Source organism: Capricornis sumatraensis, chromosome 5 (genome assembly GCF_032405125.1).
Source record: "Capricornis sumatraensis isolate serow.1 chromosome 5, serow.2, whole genome shotgun sequence".
Taxonomy (NCBI): Eukaryota; Metazoa; Chordata; class Mammalia; order Artiodactyla; family Bovidae; genus Capricornis; species Capricornis sumatraensis.
Window position 1 is genome coordinate 103,472,725 of NC_091073.1, and position 20,908 is coordinate 103,493,632.

Here is a 20,908-nt window from a genome sequence, read left to right on the forward strand (position 1 = left end):
GGAGGAAGAAAGCTATGTATAAAAATTATGCTTGAAACTGAAGAACCAAGTCATACCATTACAAGCATGTTACATACAGAACTGAATGTAAATGTAAATGTAAATACCTAGAGAATCAGGTAAAATAGGTGAGGTGCCTACCCTGGAGAAGAAGGGGATAATGTGGGACTGCTGTTTTCCATAACAAGCTTAACAAACTCTTGACTCTAAAAATTGTGTGCATTCTAACTTCAAATAAAAAATTTAAATGTATACTTCTATCTCTCCTATTCTATGTCACTTCACTCACCCGTGGTCAATTTTCATGACTAGTTTATACTAGTACAAAAGAATTAATTTTGTCTCTGCCTTGAAGGCATTACTATGAAGGCTATGAAGACATTCAGAAATCCTGCTTTTAATAATAACAGTTATCATTACTGTGTGCCCAGTACTGTACTAAGAACCTTGATGCATAATCTCCAATTTCCACAACAGCCAGGCAAAGTAGGTATTGTTTCCATTCTATAGATGAGAAACTGATGTTCAGAGATGTTAAATAATTCGTTAATCTGCAGCACAGCTGCCTGATCCGAAGGTTTCTGTTCTTTTCATTAGATCACATCACCTCTTTCCAGGGTTTGACTTTAAAGAAAATAAAAAGGGAGAAAGAAATGCAACAGGTCCTTTGCAGGAAGGACAGGGAGGGGAAGAGGAACCCTGAAGGATTCAGCAATATTACTAGGTAGCTGTCTACTGACTTAACCGAGCTTAACCCCAAATCGGAATTTCCAGCTGGTCATGTGAACACAGAAAGCAATTTTTAAACTCTGGCTAGAAGCCCCTATGATTACAAAAATAAGAGCTCCATTCTGCTCTTATTTTGAAAGGAGATGTTCCAGCTGCTCTAGCATGGGCCTAAACACCCTGGTGAGGACGCTAAGAAGACACGGTTTTGTGTCCAGGGACCCCCAGTCATCCTACAAAGCTGATTTCTGAAAAGGCAAGGACAGAGGAATAGGTGCTTCCCAGAGGTGAGCAGGGTCTGGGATCTTGAACTAGTCCATCTTGAGGGTCCCTTCTGAGTAAGATTCTAGGTTTTGTTTGTCTTGGTTTAAAACATGAGGAGTTTTGAAAGCGTCTTGGCCAGTCTCCTCTCTGGAATCCTTGTGTGTTATCATCCAGACACTTACCTGGCTATTTAGGTCTGCTGGCTGGTTGGCTCAGGTGTGGGTAAAGTGCCCGGCTTGGAGAAGAGCAATGTTGTTTACATTCTTTCTGAAAAGTCACAAGCCACCGGCAAGAAATGAAAGTGAAATCAGGGGACAGTGTCATCAGTCAGCAGAAATGTGCCAAAGTTCAGAGAGCTGTTTACTTAGGCACGACGTGCCTGCCAGCCAGTCATAAGCCCGAGGCTGCATTGATCTGCCGGCCCCTCTCCACCGGCCTGGATTCTGGAGCCTGGACACGAGGAAGCCAGCGAGAGAGAAAAATCCACCGAACCTGCTTTCCTGCTCCTCTTGAAGAGCGCTTTGTGCATTCTGCATCTTCTTTTCGGTAAGTACCTGCCTTGTGTGCCCAACAGCTCGCCCAGATGCCTGCTGCTCTGAAGACAAGTGGGCTTTCCTCTCAGACCCTGCATTCTAGCCACGGACCCGGGAAAATAACCGGTAGTCAGGGTCTGGGGACCACCGCCCTACCCCCACAGATGACCCACCTCCATGATGAGCTCAGCTCTCCCCACCTCCATCCCCCTACTCCCTTCAGCGTCAGCCTGTGGGCCTGTGGCCTCTAAAGTGGCGCAGGTAATGCCACTATGACCGGTTAGAAATGCAGAGGACAGCGATGGGCAGTGGGATTTTGCACTGAGTCTATACAAATAGTCTATGGCGCATGAAGTGGAAATAGGCGGCCAAACAAAGGCAGATCACAGACTTGCAGTAGCTGAACAGGAATACCATGAGTCCTCCTGAAAATACACACTGTGGACTAAGACTGTCAGAAAAACCTGTGCTCTCGACTCAGAAAGAAGACAGTAGGGTCTAAGAGATTTTTAGACCTGATGTTATTGGACTACATTGCTCTTCACAACTTGGTGGAAATTCACGGTGGGATTTTATTCTGTTGATGCAGATGCTTCCCCTAAAATTTCCAGTTAGCTTCTTCACCTGTAAAATCAAACGCTCCTTGGGAAAAGATAAACACATATGTATTTGGGATTGTCTTTCCTTCCTCCCTCGTGACAGCTGAAGTGCATTTTTCAGTATCTTCTTCCTAAACCTCATCTCTCCCAAACTCCTGAATCTGTGCCTATGACCGTCTCCTTTTGATTTTGCATATTCCCCTTTCTCAACACTCTTTCCGGCCAACCCACCTGCTTTATCTAATTGCTAACACTGCTTTCTAAATTTCACTTTTACATAAATAGAACACATGACTCTGGAAATATTTTTAATGTGAAAAGAAAAGAACTCTTGCCCATAATGCCCAGAGATATCAGAACTAACATCAACATTTTAGAACATTTCCTTAGTGTCTTTCTTGCGGTCACACTGTATAGTGTGATTTTAGACCTGGTTTTTCTAAAGGCTACATAGAGTTTCATTATCTTGATATGTCATAATTTGATTCTAATGTTGCTTCTCATTTTTGGCTAAAGTGATACTATGATAAACATCCCTGTATATAAATCACTGATGGCATTTCTGATTGCTGCCTGACTCATAAGGGGAATTAACTGCCCAAAGGGGTATGACGATTTTTAGTGTTTTTAGTGCTTTTTGCTCTACTGCCTCCCAGAAAGTTTGTAACAATTTTCACATCCACCGTTATTCTATGAAGATGTCAGTTTTATTGCACTCTTGGTATCAAGTGTTTTTATCTGCAGTTTTGATAGGGAAACTCAAAGACTATTTGGCATATCTTTGATTATATTACTTAAGGTGTAGATTTTTTCTTTTTCATGTTAGTTAATGTGACAAAGTGATTTACAATAAGAAATAGATGTTCCGTCTCTGCCCCCATTTCTGGCACAGAGCTCCTAAAATCCTTGGCATTTCTTAAGTGATAACAGAGGTAAAGGTGCTTTTTTTTTCTTTTTTAATTCACTACAAACCCTTTTCAACCACCTCTGAGTTTATGTTAATGACTCAACTTTTGGAAAGTCCCTAAGGAGAGGGGCTGGTTGCCAGGGAAAACAACCACATATTTAAAGGGTTGGAACCTTCAACCCCAACTTCCAGGGAGGTGAGAGTGGGTGGAGATAACAGTATGTCACCAATGGGCCAATGATTCCATCGATCACACCTGAGTAATGAAACCTCCATAAAACATCCCTAAAGGACAGGGTTCAAGGGCTTCTCGGCTGGTGGACGCATGGAGGCACCAGGAGGGTGAAAGGCCTAGACAGGGCATGGCAGCTCCGCAACCCCTACCCCCATCCTCTGCCCCATGCGTCTCTGGGTGGCTGCTCCTGGGCTGTGTCCTTTAAGCTGAACCAGTACTCTAATAAAGTAGACTGCTGGCCCAAGTTCTGTGAGACGCTATAGTAAATTAATCAGACCCAAGGAGGGGGATATGGGGACCCCAAGCTGTCGCTGGTTGGTCAGAAGCACTGGTGACGACACAGGCTTGTGACTGGGGGCACTGCACCCTCAGCCTTGGGGAGTGCTGCCTCCAGGTAGACAGAGTGAGAATGGAACTACAGGACATCCAGGCATCGCAGAGAATTCTTGGTGGGGGAGAAACCCTTGCGCGTCTGGTAGAGGATACTAATAAGGAAAAAAGAGGTTTTTGCAGTTAACTACTTTGTATTCCTTCTCAGGTGAAATATCTCTTCATGTGCCTCGTCAATTTTCATGGGAATTAAATGTTTTTTTTAACTTTTTGGCATAAACATTTTTTTATATTAGGTATATTAACCATTCCATATTGGTAGCAAATATTTTTCCATGCTCACTGACTTGTAATTGTGTGTTTCTGTTGTATAGAAACGTATATTTTCCCAGTTAAATCCGTACCATTTTTCCTTTGTAGTTTCAATTTACTTTTAAGCTCAGAGCATTCCTTTTTCATTCATAAATCAAATATCTACTTTTTTCTAGATCTTTTTTATTTTGTCTGCTTGTTCCTTACATCTCACTACTGGGTCCATGTGAAATTTATTTTGGTATGTGGAGGGAGATGAGGCCCTAAAATGGTTTTAACTAACTGCTTCAGCGTTAGTTAAAGGAAAGCCCTTCCTTCCACTGAATTATAATACCACTCTTAATGGTGTATTAAGAGTGTGTTCATAGGCGTGGCTTTTCTGATTGTCTGCTCTCTGAGCCGGCCGTCTAGTCAGTCCCTGTCCATTCTCTTCTGTTGATTTCACCTCCCCCTCAGTTGCTTCTACCTGGGAGCTGGGCACTGCAGTGACCTCAGTGATCAGTCTGCTTTTGGTCTCTTCCAGCGAATTGCATCTTCAAGTAACATAATATATAACAAGTATCTTTGGAGGTTTAATCCTCAAAAGCACGCATAGTAGTTTCTTTAGAAACTGAGAAACTTTATTCTGCACCCCTGGACTCACACCTTAGTTTTCTCAGCCCTGTCAAAAGGACAAACCTGAAACAATTTAGTAGCTACTTGACTCATTCCTTCACTCACGGGAAAACAAGCCACAGATCAAGGGAGCACAGCACCGCAGGAGCAGGGGAGCACCCTTCCTAGGGATCTGGGGCAAGAGCGAGTCCCACAGAGCCCTGGAAGAGGTCTTATGACCTGTAAGGACACCCTGACCTCACAGCCAGCAGGCCCTGCTTCCTAGGGAAGGTGAACTGGCTAAGACTGCTAGAGGGCTGTGCGTGGTGTATGTTAGGTTTCCTTGACAGGTGTTTCTCGCGCAGGCTGACTTGGGTTTAGATTTGTGACTTGGGCCAGGCCACTGGAGCCACCTCATTTTATAAGCCTCAATACACAAATGAACTTTATCAGCCAAAACCTGTGGGCTTTGGGAGGAGATCCCCAGATCTTCTGTGAGGACACAGACCTACTGCCTACTCGGCAGCAGGAGGAAGGTGGAGGTCTGATAGCAGAGACCCTGGCAGAGCAGAGAACACACAGGAGCCGCAACTTAGCCCTTCCCGAGCATCCCACCCACCAGCAAGCACCAGGCCTCAGTCAGCGCCCCTCCACGAGTGACCAGGGGAAGACCCGCTTTCTGAGGGACGGAGCGGGAGGGCCCAGCGCATGTGCAGCTCAGTTTGTCTGCGACTGGCTGAGTTATCTTGCTTGAGTTATGAAGCCATTTTATGTGCGTTACAGGCTCCAGGTGAGAGGCGCACCCTTCTGTGTGGGGATGGAGGGCAAGTCCTAGAAGACTTGGTTTCCTCCGGCCAACTCGCAAAATACGTCTGGCAAAACTGAAGGACTAAGGCTTAGTGACGGTCTATCAGTCTTCACCTCCTCCTCCTCCTCCTCCTTCCTCCTGACTGCTGGGGGCAAACCGTGATCACTAGCTTTAGGGCAGGGCTTCCAGGCAGGACTGCCAGAGACGAGGCCCAGCACTGCTCCCACCCCATCAGGAGCTCTCCACACCCCCAGCCCCACCGCCTGGGACACGTGCCTCAGGTTCGGGGAGCAGGGGCTTGAGGTGATGAAGCAGCGCCTGGTGAGGACATAATCCACACCTCTCACCCTGGCCGCCGAGGCCCCAGGGACCCGGGTGCACTCGCCCGCCCAGCCTCATCCTGTCCCCCTGGTCGGCGGGCTGCCACCCCGCCCCCAGTCTGCTCCTCTCCCAACGCGGTGTCTCTAACCACTGCCCCCTCCTTCTGGAAGACTCTTTGCCTGGCTCTTTCAACAGCCCTCAGGCCTCAGATTGGATGCCCGCCTCGTGCACAGGCATCCCCCCCCCACCGGCCCTCCCCTGGAGGCTCATCGCTTCCTGCTGCCAGGCTCTCTGTTTCACGCCATCCTGTTTATCTGCTTTCCCAAATCGCTTCAAAACTTAGCATTATCTTTGTGAAAACACATGCTTGGTGTCTGGTGCCCCAGCTGCCCTGCGTGTTGCTGACTGCCCAGGGCCTCTGACTCAGGGGACCGTCCCATGTGTGTGACCCCAGGGGCCACAGGATGGCCTGGTCAGTACGGGGGGGGACAGTGACTCCGGGCAAGTGCAGGAGGCAGAGAGGACAGGAGCAGCACAATCCAGAGGGAAGACTGAAGGGACCTCCCTGGAGCCCCAGTGGTTGAGACCGACTTCCAATGCAGGAGGCGTGGATTTGATCCCTGGTCAGGAAACTAAGGAGTCCCATAGGCCACAGGCTATGGCCCAAACGTTTTAAACAAGAGTGACAGCCAAAGGGAGTCATTGGTTTCCAGTACTATTATCTGTCTTCAAACTCTCCTTTAGGTCCCGTGAATCTTCTTTTCAAGATTTTTTTTTTCCTGATGTGACCATTTTTAGTCTTTATTGAATCTGTTACAATATTGCTTCTGTTTTTTTATGTTTTGGTCCCTGTGGGATCTTAGCACCCCAACCAGGGATCGAACCTGCACCCCCTGCATTGGAAGGCAAAGTCTTAACCACTGGATTGCCAGGGAAGTTCCTGGGTCCTGTGAATCTTAGCCTCCCGGAAACTGCACTGTGAAGTCCTCCCAATAAAAACCAAATAAGAATGGGTCCCAAGGTGCAGGCACTTCCTCATTTTTAAGGATTTTTTCCCCCCACTAAAAACATTTTTTTGACCTTTGTTCCCAGCTGGATAGTCTGCTTGCCAGCAGGGCTAATGAGCAACAAAGCAACTGCACCAACAGCGAGTTAATATTAATGGAGCCGCTGAGACAGTCTATCCCGGTGGCTCGCCAGAGGCGGAGGGCCAGCGGGCGCTCCACTCTGCAGTCTCATGGTGTAGTCATGTTTCTGCTGGCCGAGCTGCTTTATTTACATGGAAAAATTAAATAAATCCAGATGTCACAGCATTCCATAAAAAGCCACCGTTGGTCCGGCTGTCCATGCAGCCTCTGAAACCCGGGTGCTGGTGCCGTCTTAACACACTCAGGCAACACTTCTGTGGCCTCGTTTTCAGAAATAAGAACCTGGGCTCACATTTCTGCAGGAGGAAATATGACACGTTTCCCTTCCTTCTTCCCTTTTTGTTTGCTTCTGTCAGGAGCCACACCCAAGCCATGAACACACTGGTCCCCAGTGGTGCGCAGCCAGACACGCTCCCATCAGGGCCGGGGCCTCCTCTGGCAAGCCGGCCCTCTCCTCCACCAGGCTGTTTCTCTGACTTTCTTCTGCTCGCGTTTTCTCCCCTGGACTCCGCTGCCTCTCCGTTCCCGCTGCAGCCCCACCCTCCGCCTCTCCTGGCTCTTCTCTGTCTCCTCTCCCCCTCGAACCACTGCCTCCTGGGCAGCACCACGGCAGAACCAGTCCACTTGTACGGATCAAATTAGCTCCTTTCAGTCTCACAACAACCCCCAGGAACAGGCCAGCAGGTGCTCTGAGGGCAGGGACACTGGCACGGGCAAGCCTGTGAAATGCTCAAGGTCATATGCTGTAAGTGACAGGATAGGGCCTGAACCCAGCTGGTCTGGCACTAAGGTCCACGCACTTGATCGCCACGTCCCTAACCCCATCCCGGAGCCATCAGCACCAGACACCAGTGAGGCCAGGCCCTCCAGGGACACTCTGGTCATGAACACCAGCCCTAGCGTGTCCCCCAGAACTCACTTCTCTGAGCCTCAACTTCCTCTCCACGATGATAATAATTTAAGTAATACTTACTAGGTATTCCCAGGCTGCACGTAAATCATCTCATTTAATTTCCACAACATCTACAAAACACGTTCTATTATTATACCCATTTTCCAGATGAGAAACCTAGGCAGAGAGACGTTCACGTAGCTAGTCAATAGCAGAGCGGGGATCTGAACCCTGGACAAACAGCTTCAACATTGATGCTCAGCCGCACTGCTCCACAGCTTCCCCACCGTGCTAGATGAAAATGCCAGGGTGTCTGCCCATTATAGATGTGAGCGTGAGAGGGGAGGACGCGTGCGGGGGCCTGGCCTGGGGAGGTAGAGCTCAGGCTCTTACGGTGATTTCACAGTCCTGCCCGACAGGTTGCACCAGCCTCGCCTGGGAAAGGTACTGAGCCTCACGAAGCCTCCGTTTTTCCCTCTGGAACATGGGCCTGATAACGTAAATGTGTTCCCACAGTGAACTTAACACTGGACTGGCACACAGTAAACACACAAAAAGATTCCGAGTTTAGTATGTAATCATTAAGTCCTCAGTCAAGCTAGATTCCTTCTCCAACACACCTTCCAGTGATCACAAAGACTTCTCGAAGCAAGTTCTGCCCTTATGGTCCCCTACAGCTTTCTTAAGTCATTAATGAGAAAAAAAAGCCTGGGAGATGAATTTGTAGCCCATAACAACCAAAAGACCCACTCGTTTTTCTTTCGAGCTTCTGTTCCACAAAACTTGCAAGCTCTATAGCGTCCGATGGCAGCAAAATGATAACACCCAGGTTTTACCAGGCAGTTCTCAGGGCAATGGCAGCAACTGGTCGGCAGCCTCAGCCGTCAATCACACGAGAGTCCGTCCTTGCAGGTGGCCTCACTGTCCAACCCCTGAAACTACAGGCTCACACGCATCTGAGAAAGAGGGGATAAGCTTGAGGAAACTGACATTTAGGAAATGGGAAGAAGAAAAAAATAAACAGAGAAGGACCTGAAGGAAGAGAGCCAGGACAGAGAAGTAGGTCAAAAAAATCAGAGCGAGGCATTTACGAAGCTCTGTGGGCCATGGCTGGACGTTCACGCTGCATTCAGAGGTTGCTTGGTGGATATTCACAGACGTGCCAGGGAGTGTTCGGGGTGTAAAGTTAAAGACAGATTCTGATAGAGACAGACGGCCATAGACTTTTGTCTAATTTGCATAACATAAAATTCCTTACCCTCATGAGGTTTACATTCTATTGAGGGCTGTAGGCGGAAGACAACACAAAGTATTTAGGATGTTAAGATGGTGGGAAATGCTACCGAGGGAGGGCAGGGTGCCGTGGAGGAGCTGTCACAGGTTCAAGATGCCAGCCAGGGACAGCATCACTGAGAAAAGGATCTCTGAGCAGAGACCTCAAGGGAGGCAGCAGACACGTGACAACGGAAGAACACTCCGGGGAGGGGAATGCCAGCACAGAGGCCCGAGCTTGTCTGAAGGTTTCGGAGGATGCTGAAGGAAGCCAACGTGGCAGGAGCTGCGGGAGGGGGTGGAGAGCAGAAATAAGGGGAGAAGGTGTCCAGGGGCGACCGGGGCACTAACAGCCCTGCAGAGCCCTGTTCCCGAGGAAGCAGGAGGAAGGCCACATGACTGCAGACGTCGTCCCGGGAGTGGACGCCCGCGGTGTCCAGAGTCTCTCTGGGTAACAAGCTCCAGGACATGACACGCCGGCCGGGCACAGCACACTGTCCGTCCCCGGCCCAGGAATTCAGGCGTTCCAGTCTCGTCCCCACCCTCTGGGACTGAAGGGCACACTTGTAGACACTTGCCGGCCTCTCCCATGGGCACCTAGAGGGCTTATTAAACACTTCACGGATGAAGGAGAATTTCCCGCTGGCGGCCTCTGATGTGAGGGACAGTGCAGGGGCCCCCAGAACGCGTCACTTGGGACAGACATACAGGTGGTGAACTTGGGCAAATGGCGAGAAACTAAATAAGGCCCAGCTGTACATACAAAGTCTTGCTACTGAATATCATTAGACCTTCAGGCAGGAAGAATGAATTGAAAAAAACAGAATGACATGAGTGACTACAGGGGTGGGAGGGTATCTTTGCTAAGTCAGGGTAGACAGGGAGTTGTGTGGGCCTCTCACATGTTGGGACAGATGGAAATGGAATATGTGAAATGACTAGGGCAGTGGCAAATCGTTTTTAGTGCCTAAGTCACTGCCACCCCACGGACTGTAGCCCACCAGGCTACTCAGTCCATGGAATTTTCCAGGCAAGAATACCAAAGTGGGTTGCCATTTCCTCCTCCAGGGGATCTTCCCGATGCGAGGATCAAATCCCCGTCTCCCGCGTTGGCAGGCGGGTTCTTTACTGCTGAGCCACCAGGGACGCCCCGGTGACAAAGCAGAAGTTATAAATAAGTGCATGACCAGTATTTGTATACAAGGCACATAATGATTAAGCTGGCAGATATCCCAGCATATAAGAAAGTGTCTGGGAGCTGGAGACTGTAGCTACAGACCTCCTCTGTAACAGAAGGTCAATGGGCAGTTTGGAAAGTCCATTCTGACTCTGGAAACTAGAGAGAGCATGCGCTGGGCCTCCGGCCATCTGAAGTGAATAAACCAGTGTCGGTGGCAAGAGCCGGCCTCCCTGCTCGGTCAGCCCTTCTCAAGTGTTCCTTACAGTCAGGGGAGAGGCCAGGGATGGACCCATGCTGGGAAAAGCTCCCCAGGCACCGCTCTCTGCCAGGCGTCCTGCACTCAGGGCATGGGCTGCCAGAGGGACTGGCAGGGTGGCAACCTGCGGGGCGCTAATCCTTCCTAATGCGACCTCAGGAAGGTTTCGCACTTTTAACACAAAAGTGGCAAGAACGTAATTTAGAAGACCGCGATCCTATGTCTGTGCCGCTTCCAACCATCATCCTATTGATGTGAAAACTTCAGGGGTGCTTAAACTAAAAAAAAAAAAAAAAAACACAAAGTGCCTCAGATGAGTGGTCTGAGAGTATTTTCCTTCTGGTGGCAAACGTGAAGCCACACACTTTTATTGAGTCCAGATTTGTGTCTTGGTTCAGGGGCTCTACTGCCACAAAAGGGTTATGCTTTATGATGACCGTTACAACAGCAAAATGCTAGCAGCCTTTATTTATAAAGAGATCAGATACACTGACAAACAAAAACCAAAACTAAAAACAACAGAAAAGAAAAAAGGAACTGACAGCATTCCACACCCCACCCCCCGGAAAAAAAAAACAAAAACAAAAAGCCAGAGAGTCAACAAATACTCGAAAAACATTTACTCAACAACAGCAATGCTGTGTCATTTTTCATCATCGAAGATGAAAAGCTGAGAAAATTCAATAGAGGAGATGATGAGACAAGCACTCTCAAACTTCTGGTGGAGGAATATACTGATTCACAAACACAGTCACCATGGCATTATTTACAGTACTGCAAAACAGTGTTGTAAAACAGAATATATAGAAACCATACACCAAAACAAAGTCATAAAACAGAATATATAAACCATACACGATAGTGCAGCTAACCCAGCCACTAAAAACATTGTTTAGGAAACATTGCTAGTGGCAAAGGGAAATATCCATGCTACAGTGAGGTTTACAAAGGACACAAACACACATGTTTACGCAATCCCAACTATATAAAACAACGTTACAGGAGGAACTGTGTCGCTGGGTGGTTATTTCTACAACCTTGAAGTTATCAACAATTTTTAGTCTTGTCTCCATACTTTCACATTTTTCTGATTTTCTACAACCAACATGCCTTACTTTATTAAAAACAGGAAAGACTTCACTTAAAAATAGCAACAGTGACTCAGCAGTCTCCCTTCTGCCCGCTGAGGGAAGCACAGGCTTATCATTAAAGGGAATTAAAGAGCTCACTGTGCTGAGGACAAGATTACAAGGATTGTTAAAGGGCCAACACCAAACAAAAAAATCCGGGTAGGCTCTCAGGAAGGCAGAGAAGGGTGCCCGAGGGTTTTCCCACCAAATAACCATATCCTTTCACTGGAACATGTTTAGAAAAGAGAAGCTAGGCCGAGCCCCCAAGCTCTCTGTCCACAGCCCGAGAAGCATGGGGGGCCAAGCTCTCTGTCCACAGCCCGAGAAGCACGGGGGGCACCTCCCCGCACGGAGTGCGGAGCAGACACACAGCAGAGCCCCTCCCCTCACGGAGCTCTGGTGTCTTGTTAGACGTGGGTCAGATCAGCACGTGCGGTACCTAAAGGATGCTATGGGACATTTTCACTCATTCAGAAAAAAAAAAAGTTCCTACTGTGGATAGGCACCATTCTGGGGATAAAGTAGACAGACTGTTCCCCAGAAAGATTACACCAGGCGGGGAACACACATCCTGGCCTTCAGCTACATCAGAGTGTGGGCTGAAGTAGTCTGAGAAAGGTGGCGAAAACCCAGCAGGACCCAGCGAGGCAGAGAACAGGGAGCTGGTGAGGGGCAGGGAGGCCTGGCGTGCTGCAGTCCACGGGGCCGCAGAGTCGGACGCGACTCAGCGACTGGACTGGGCTGAGCTGAGGAGCGGCTGACGGCGGCAGTCGGGAAGGGGGACGGCGGGCAGGGGCCAAGCGAGGGACGGAGGACCCAAGGGAGCAGGGCCTGCCTGCAGAACCCAAGTTCAAGTTCTCAGCCGCCCCAGACAGTGGAGCTGGGACTGAACTCTATCTGCTGAAGGGCCGAGAGGAAGGAAACCAGGACTGCTACCCACACGTCTGCTCACAGCCTCTCAGCTCCAGCTTTGTTTTGTTTCGTTCTCTATTGAAACCTCCAAAAGGTCAGTCGAGAGAGGAGAGGAAGTCAAAAACAAAGACTCTGGGTGCCTGGGGCACTGCTGTGTGAGGCGGCTGTACAACCTCCCCTGAGAAGCCCCAGGCATCTTTTTGCATTAAGCCTGATAATAACATTTTTTCAAGCCCAAGTGGAACAGGCTTGAAATAAGAGAAGTAAGATGGAGCATTTATACACAGACAACCCAACTTCCAGACTACTGGTTCTTGGACCACTGAAGCAAGTGGACTCATATTTCTCCACTGCACAGTGGTATAAATCTGGATTCCAGCCCTGGAAGTCCATCCAACACCCCAAAATTCCTACATCCATCAAAAATTTAGATACAGGCTTTTACAAATACCTGTTAATATGCAAACCTGTGCAAACTGTGTTCCTGTTGGCAATTTTCCCCATGCCATGGGCTGGAATGGTTAAAACTTCTCACCCTACCAGTCTAACAACATGGACTAAACACATCATTTTAATATTTGATACCTCTTTGTCTCTGCCAAAAAAGTTGCTGATAAGTCCGTATTCTCATCAGCAGCCTACTGCAGACTGAACGTCTGTGCCCCTCCACATTTGTTCACTGAAGCCTAACCCCCAGCATTTGGAAGTGGGGCCTTAGGGAGGTGATGAGGGCTAGAGCAGGGATTCACACTATCCCCTCTTGAATAGGATCAGTGCCCTTAAAAAAGAGGCCCCTGAGAGCTCCCGTGTCCCTTCCACCCCACAAGGACACAGCAAAATATGGACCGTCTGGGAACCAGGAATCGGGCCCCTACTACACCCCAGATCAGGGGCGCCTTGATTTGGGGCTTGCCAGCCTCCCAAACCAAGAAAATAAATCTCTGCAGCTGAAGAGCTGCCCCGTCCACAGTAACCTGCGGCAGCAGCCTGCGTAGCAGATGCTACCCTCCCCACGGCCTGTCCACACCCTGTCCCCCTCGTGGCTTTCCTCTGTCTGTCCACGTGCAGGATGAGTGTGGGGTGGTCAGGCAAACCTCCAGCCAGCATGGGGAACGGGGAGGGGCTGTGCCTCCCAAGGGGGCTTCCAGAAGCTGATTGCCAGGGCAGTCCCCAAGGGCCACTGCTGTCCACCACCCCCTGCACTGCCCACCACGATGGGCAGCCGTGGCCGGGGCTGGGTTTGGTTTTGTCTTGAAGGAAGTAGGCCACAAGTCTCTGTGGAATTCCAGAACAGGAGTTTGAGAAGAAACTGGGAGGGAGGCAGGGCGAGCTGGACATTCACGGTGTGACCTCCCCTACAGGGACCCAGAAGGCGCCCTGTGAATGGCATGAAGATGACTGTCCTGAAGTCAAAGCGGTGCAGCCAGCTGCTGTTCCTCGGCACAATGGCCCTCACGGTCACGGTCATCAGCCTGCTCTTCTTTGCTCTCCTCTGGAAGGCCGGCAACCTTGTGGACCTGCCCAACCTCAGGGTTGGCTTCTACAACTTCTGTCTCTGGCACGAGGGCTCCGGCGCCCTGCAGTGCTACCAGTTCCCGGAACTGGAGGCCCTGGGCGTGCCTCGAGTGGGCCTGGCCCTGGCCCGGCTCGGCGTGTACGGGGCCCTGGTCCTCACCCTCTTCGTCCCCCTCCCTCTCCTCCTGGGCTGGTGCAATAATAACGAGGGGGAGTGGCAGCTGGCCGTGGGCTTCCTGGCCACGTCCTCCGCGCTGCTGGCCAGTGGTCTGGGCCTCTTCCTCACCTACACCTGGAAGTGGCTCCAGCTCTCCCTCCTGGGACCTGGGGCTCTAGCTCTGGGCGCTGCCCAGACCTTGCTCATCGTCTTGCTTGTGGCCACAGCTGTGTTCCCTCAGAGGGCAAAGGACAGGAGCTGGGGAGCTGCTAGCTCCGTCTAAAGGCTTATGTGATCGCAAGGGTTCGCTTTGAACTGTGCTCAGAGAAGGCTGCCAGAGAACGCACGGGCCGGTGTGTCTTCTCGGCCACCCTGTTTCACAGCCAGCGCTGAGCAGACTGGACCCACCACGGAGGGGGTGGGTGCCCAACGTCAAGGAGGACAAGACTTCTTAGGATAGGGTGGTCTGTCCTTTGGGACTTCTAAGACACCCGAGAACCACATAGCTCATTGTTGCAAGAATTCCTGCTTTAGTTAACTGACCTGAGCAAGCCATTCTGACTTGATCCTCAGAACAATGGGGAGATAAGGCTTCCTGTCATTGGGGCCAGATTTCCAGGAAAAGCTGCCAAATGCCAGACGGGAACCCGGTGACGGTTTATGAAGGAACGCCTCAGTGTCCCTGGGAACCCAGCCTAGCAAGCGTCCCATCTCCACTCGAGACAATGCTCCCAAAGGCCAAGGAGTGATCTGAGGGATTCACAGGACAGGCACAGAGAAGAGCCTGGCGGTTTTGAATGTTCCCCTGAAAAGGCTCCTGGACCTGCAGACAGACAGAACAAGGGTCTAACCACTGCGCTCGAGCAGCCTGCTCCCAGCACGCGACCCGGGCGTTCAGGAGCCCAGGACGCCAGGTCCCTGGTCAGGAGAGGACGATGAACGGACTGAGCCGGGCCACGTCCATGCAAACGCCGCATGCCCTCCCGTCTCACCCTGCGCCGGAAAGGATACGAGCACCACTCACGCACGGGGGCACTGTGTGTATTCTTCAGCATCTGTTACACTGACAATCTACAGCACGTGATCGCCTCATCCCATGCCTGTGCAAAGCCACACTGAATAGAGGCAGAAACACGGACTCCAGTGTGACGTCTTGTCCTCTGTGTCTCTTTTGGGCTCCTATCCCACTCTTACTTTCTAACTGCCCAGAGGCTGAGGCCTAGAAAGGTGGCAGAACGTGGCGGCCCAGGGGAGGAGGGCTGTCTGGTTGGTCGGGAGGCCTCCCAATCTGTACATGGAACAGCAGGCAGGCTTTCAAGGGGGAGCCCAGCCCTGGGGGAAGGTGTCTAGTTCAGGGTTGGACCAACAAGGGCTCACTGACCAACTGACACGTGACGGAAGTGATTTTAAAAACAGGCTTCTTCCTTAAGGTGGCCAAACCGTAGGAACTGCAGTGTACTTAGCATACTGGTTTTTCCTTGAAAATTATTAAGCTGACTCTTCAGTTCCAGTAAGTTTGACCCCCATGATCTCATTTCCCTGGAACCAGGTACCTGAATAAGACAGTGTTGAGCTCCCAGGCCCCTGAGCAGGGACAGCAGAGAGCAGGAATTCTGGGGGGAGCTCACTGACTCCTCACCTCCCCCGGTGAATCCACCCAGCCCAGGAAGGCTTGACGCTGGGAGCAGAAGCTGTCACAGTCTGAGGGCAGCGCTTGGGCTGAGAGGGGAAGCCCAGCTTCCTTCAGCCGCTCTGAGCAGAAGGTCCTGGAAGTGTGTCCCTTAGCTGAAAAAGATTTCCCTGACATATTTTAGCTCGTCCTGGTCTTCCTCGAGGCTTCTGCTGCAGGCCGCGTCAGAACCCGAGGGCCCCAGGGCAGGGCCGTCTGCCCCACAGTCCTCTTCCTCACTGTCCTCGCTTCGGCTCCAGTGGGGACTTGGGGACGGCGGCGCTGGGCTGGCCGGGGAGCGCTCTGGCTTATCAGCGCCTGCCAGAGGTGGCGGCTCCAACGGCTTTTCCTGTTTTCGGTCCTCCTGAGCAGAAGAAACGGCAGGCAAACAGATGGGTTTTACTTCCCTAACATGCAAGAACACAGAACGTACCCAGTAGCACCTGTAAAGCCAGCGCCGGGGGACCGGGCCCAGCTCCCAGATCACAGATGGCCCCCCTCCCTTCACCCGACTCTGCCCCTCCCCACCCTCCTTCTCGGCGGTGCAGAAATCAGGACCAGCAGGGCGAGCGGTGGGCAGGGGCCTCAGGAACAGCGGCGCAGGGATGACAAGTGGACCCCACAGACATGGAAGGGCAGGCTGACAGAACGGAAGGCGCGCAGGACGCGAACCCTGAGTGCGGGCCTCACTCACTGGGACTAGCGACAGTATCGACCGGCAGGTTATTGCAAGCATTAAATGAGAGAGGAATATATAAAAGGCCCTGAGCAACTCTCAGGGACTACACCACTCAAAGGTGGGACAACCGTTAGCCCCTTCTGGAAGCCAGGGCTTCAGGGGCGAGGTGCTAAGGATGGTGATCAGAAGTCACCTCGCCCAAAGGAGACCCTCAGAGAACACGAGCAGTTCACGACTCTTGTCACCTCCACCTGCCACCAGCAGAGAGCCGCCCAGACTGGGAGGGCCGCCCTCTCTCACATGGCCACGGCCTCCCAGGTCTCCAGCCCCAAGGGCCCGGCGGGGGCACCCCTCCCCTGGAGCAGGCTGCAGATGAGCGGGCTCCCGGCTGCCAACAGGCAGGGCGCCTCTTTTATTAGCACGAACCCCCGCCAAGAGTCTCCAGTCATCAGAAAAGACACAGCTGGGCTTCCCTGGTGGGTCAGTGGTGAGAAGTCCATCTGCCAATGCAGGAGATATGGGTTCAAGCCCTGGTCCGGGAAGACCCCACAAGCCTCGGGGCAACTCAGCCATGTGCGACGACTACAGAAGCCTGTACGATCCAGGGCCCACATGCTACTATCACTGGGCCCAGGAACCACAACTACTGAGTGCATGCTCTGCCAACTGCAGAGGCCCATGTGCCCTGGAGCCCGTGCTCCGCAACAAGAGAAACCACCACAATGAGAGACTCTCACCGCCACCAGAGAGCAGGCCCCAACCCCTGAGCAGCAGCGAGGACCTAGCACGGCCAACATATATACGTAAATAAAATTGACAAAAATAAAAGACACAGTTGACTGTACCTCAATGAGGATCCCCAGAGCAACGTCGACAATTTCGGCTTCATTCATGCAGTACACAGTCCTCACGGCAGGAAATCTGAGAGAAGAGCATGAAGTTAGAGACAGGCACGAATCACCAGCAGGAAAGAATGAGACCCAGAGTCACATCTCGGGGCCTGTCTGCCAGGGCTGAGAGCAGTAGCTTCCCCAGGGTACTGCCGTGGCCTCTGCATCCTTGGAACTAGTGACTGGCACAGGGGTTCTTGGGGTAACCATGGGGTTTCCCACCGTCCATCAACTCCGCTAAGAAATAGGGTGAGACAGCTGGCTCCTGAGACACACATGCGCCCGCGTGCGCACACGCTCGCGATGCAAAAAGGTCAAACAGGCCAAGACATGTCTGAATGCCACCCCTCACCCTCACGTGTGAATACAATAAAGGAGGGCTTTCCCTGGTGGCTCAGCAGTAAAGATACCCCTCACAATGCAGTCCTGGGTTCAGTCCCTGGGTCGGGAAGATCCCCTGCAGGAAGGCATCGTAACCCACTCCAGTACTCTTGCCTGGAGAATCCTCATGGACAGAGGAGCCTGGCTACAGTCCGCTGGTTCGCAATGAGCTGGACACGACTGAGCGACTAAGCAAAGCACAGCAAAGATCAGAAAGCAAGGCTGGTCAGTGAAGAAAACTTAGAAAGGGAAGAGTCAGAGAGGGACAGTGAGCACCTGAGACTATGGCCAGGAGAGGACAGGGGTACCCCCTCCCTGGCAGCCTGGAGACCCCCACCAATATCACCATTCAACCAACCTCCCCCCTGTGCCCCCCAGTCTCTGATTTCCAGCCAGCCCGGCAACCTGCAGCTTGTCTGCCCATCCCTAAAGATATATCCGCAGGAAGATGGGATCACTTGGTCCACCTACCCCCTCATTGGATGGTCACAATTTCTGCAGCAAATGAAGATACTGACTATTTGGACAATTGCTATCTGAGAGCTTAGCTGGTGTGTGTTTAACTCAAGAGCTGGAGCCACTATCTGGGAGCTGACCCATGAGGGCCAGAGGGTGGAGATTCACCGAGAGAGGCAGAAGCCAGTGCCAGCCTGGCAGGCACAGCCACCTGCAGCCTGCACACCCCCTGAGAGCGGATGAGACGTTTGTGGACTGAAACATCCTCCCTCACTGTTCCACCAACACTGGACGACTGGGCCCCAGCAACTGTGAGGCCTTCAATCCCTCCCCTGTCCTAATCCCCCAGGAGGACAGAAGCTGCCCCACCTGGCTGCAGCTGCTGGCACCGTGGCTGGTCTCCTCTTGGGGGTCTTCACCTGCACCGCCCTCTTTTCAGCCACCTGGGCTGTCATCCATGTGGGCAGCACCCTCTTTTTATTCTCAGACTTTAAGGCTTCCATCTCTTTAGTCTCTCATGAAGAGGAACCAGGGTCCAAGCTTAGTGACTTCAGGACAGCAAATCCCACTCTCTCATCTCTCAGCAGGAACTGTAGGTCTGTTTGTCATCAACAGGAGTCCATCTTTAATTCCTACAAAGAACAAAGTCCAGTGAATTCTAATAAATAAGAATATTCTCAGGCCTCAGCCACAGTGACTGGTTAGGGCAGGCCAGAGGTGAGCAGGGCCAAGGAGACTCAAATGGATCATTCACAGGGCATGAAGAGGGACGTGTGGAGTGGGCAGGCTATGGGCGTCATGGAGAAGAAGCCCTCCACTCAGGGCCCAGGGCCCCCACCAGCAGTGGGGCCGCATGCTCCCAGGAGCCTCTGCACTGAGACCCTCAATGCAGGTGGAAGGAAGGTGCCCCTTCTCCTCTCCACCAGAGACGCTCACTGTCCCCAGGGTGCCCAGACAATCCTACCCTTAAAACATCTCTCAATGCTCTCTTCCTCCCCTCCTCCCATCACAGATTTTTCCTTCCCTCTATCTAGGAGTGGTTATAAGAAACCCCAAGGCCATTTTGATTCACAGTGAGGTTTCACTGGCCAACACCCACTCCCTTAAATCCAAAGATACTTCTGACTGGTCGGGTGTGTCAGATATCACTGTGCCTGAATGTGCAGAATCCAGACGCCAGGGCTCTGGGGGTCGGGGGCCGGTTCTCATCTAATCTGGCCTCTCCCCACCCACCTCCACTGGATTCCCGCCCTGCCCCTCCTGAAACTCAGCCCCGACCCTGTGACTCAAAGGGTGCAGATCCCTACCCTCCACTGAGCAGTACCCCTGAAAACAGCTCAGCGCGCACGTTCTGTGAAAATCCAAGAGGTGGTAATAGTCATTCCCACATCTAATGTTGTTCAGTCGCTCAGCGTGGTCCAACTCTCCGTGACCCCATGGACTACAGCAGCCAGGCCTCCCTGTCCATCACCAACTCCCGGAGTTGGCTCAAACTCATGTCCATTGAGTCGGTGATGCCATCCAGCCATCTCATCCTCTGTGGCCCCTTCTTCTCCCGCCCTCAATCTTTGCCACATCTAATGAGCACCGCTAACCACCCCGCACAAGCACAGCTGCGGTGCTCGGTGCGTATACTGATTTGACCATGAGATGGATATTCTGAACCCCATTTTACAGACGAAGAACTGACATTTAGCAATTCGCACAGTCACCAAAAAAAAGTTTGAAATGGCCGGTCAGGACTCGCACCTGGGCCCTCCAGGCCCTGGCCCTGGGCCCCGCCGGCTGGGGGCGGGTGGGTGAGGGCCTGGGGCGGCCCCGCGGGCGCAGCGACCTGCCCGGAGGCCCCAGTTCTCCGCCTCCCTGCTCTCGGGGACCCCGCGCCGCTACGGGCGCGATGAGAGCGGGGCCGGCCCGCCAGAGGAGGGCGAAGCGGGACGCGCGACCCACCCGCCCGCGTTCCCGGTACTCCTCCGGCCGGGCTTCCTACCTCGGGGCCCGCGCGCCCTCCCTGGCTTCCGGGGAGGGCCCGGGAGGCGGATCCCGACGGTGGTCGGGAGCGGGGAGCCCCGCGGCCCGGCCCCCGCTCCCCTACGTTCCCGCACTTCCGGATCCCGGCCGCCCGCCGGCGTGGCGGACCCGGCGCGCCCCCTGCCGGCGGGCCGCGTGGTCTGCGCCCTCGGCGTTGGAGCAGGACTCGCCGGGTAAAGGTGTAGTGGGGCACTCCGGCCTCCGCTGACCCGGGTCCTGACCGAGTCTCTCCTTGACCAAATTCAGAGAGGGATCTGAACTCTTCTCAACGACGCCCTGCCTTTTGGACTTCCGCGTGCATCTCCACATTGTCCGTTTTTACCGAGAATACAGCTAATACTGGATTAGCTGGAGTCCGCCCACCCTCCACACTTGATTCTCATCCACCGTCATCCCCCCCAGGCCACGTTTGATTACCCGGCCGCTTATGCAGAGTGCATCATGAGAAACCCTGGGCTGGAAGAAGCACAAGATGGAATCAAGATTGCCGGGAGAAATATCAATAACCTCAGATATGCAGATGACACCACCCTTATGGCAAAAAGTGAAGAACTAAAAAGCCTCTTGATGAAAGAGAAAGAGGAGAGTGAAAAAGTTGGCTTAAAGCTCAACATTCAGAAAACGAAGATCATGGCATCTGGGAAGTAGATGGGGAAACAGTGGAAACAGTGTCAGACTTTATTTTGGGGGGCTCCAAAATCACTGCAGATG

General features: G+C 52.1%; 2 protein-coding genes across 3 annotated transcripts; one reads left to right on the plus strand and one right to left on the minus strand.

The window, feature by feature from the left end:
• The first annotated feature begins 1,406 nt into the window (after window positions 1-1,406).
• On the plus strand, window positions 1,407-15,224 carry TMEM140 (transmembrane protein 140). Its single transcript, XM_068972355.1, has 2 exons — window positions 1,407-1,536; window positions 13,781-15,224. The coding sequence occupies exon 2, from the start codon at window positions 13,808-13,810 to the stop codon at window positions 14,372-14,374; it is 567 nt and encodes a 188-aa protein (XP_068828456.1). The 5' UTR covers window positions 1,407-1,536; window positions 13,781-13,807; the 3' UTR covers window positions 14,375-15,224.
• Window positions 15,133-18,672, minus strand: CYREN (cell cycle regulator of NHEJ). Of its 2 annotated transcripts, none has more exons than XM_068972357.1 (3): window positions 18,536-18,672; window positions 17,285-17,360; window positions 15,133-16,121 (listed from the first exon to the last, which is right to left on the minus strand). In XM_068972357.1, exons 1-3 carry the CDS (start codon window positions 18,667-18,669, stop codon window positions 15,873-15,875), a joined length of 459 nt encoding a protein of 152 aa, XP_068828458.1. In that variant the 5' UTR covers window positions 18,670-18,672; the 3' UTR covers window positions 15,133-15,872. The 2 variants fall into 2 exon arrangements, with proteins under 2 accessions (XP_068828458.1, XP_068828457.1); XM_068972356.1 differs by having other exon boundaries at window positions 15,133-16,124.
• Between the last annotated feature and the right edge of the window lie 2,236 nt (window positions 18,673-20,908).

Excerpts from the sequence above, each read along its gene's own strand:
- CYREN (XM_068972356.1), bottom strand. The coding sequence starts at position 18,669 with ATGGAAGCCTTAAAGTCTGAGAATAAAAAGAGGGTGCTGCCCACATGG. Across the intron at positions 17,361-18,535 it reads GTGCCAGCAGCTGCAGCCAG|ATTTCCTGCCGTGAGGACTG; the intron begins GTGGGGCAGCTT and ends CTCTTCTCTCAG. Across the intron at positions 16,125-17,284 it reads CTCTGGGGATCCTCATTGAG|GAGGACCGAAAACAGGAAAA; the intron begins GTACAGTCAACT and ends TCTTCTGCTCAG.
- TMEM140 (XM_068972355.1), top strand. The coding sequence starts at position 13,808 with ATGAAGATGACTGTCCTGAAGTCAAAGCGGTGCAGCCAGCTGCTGTTC.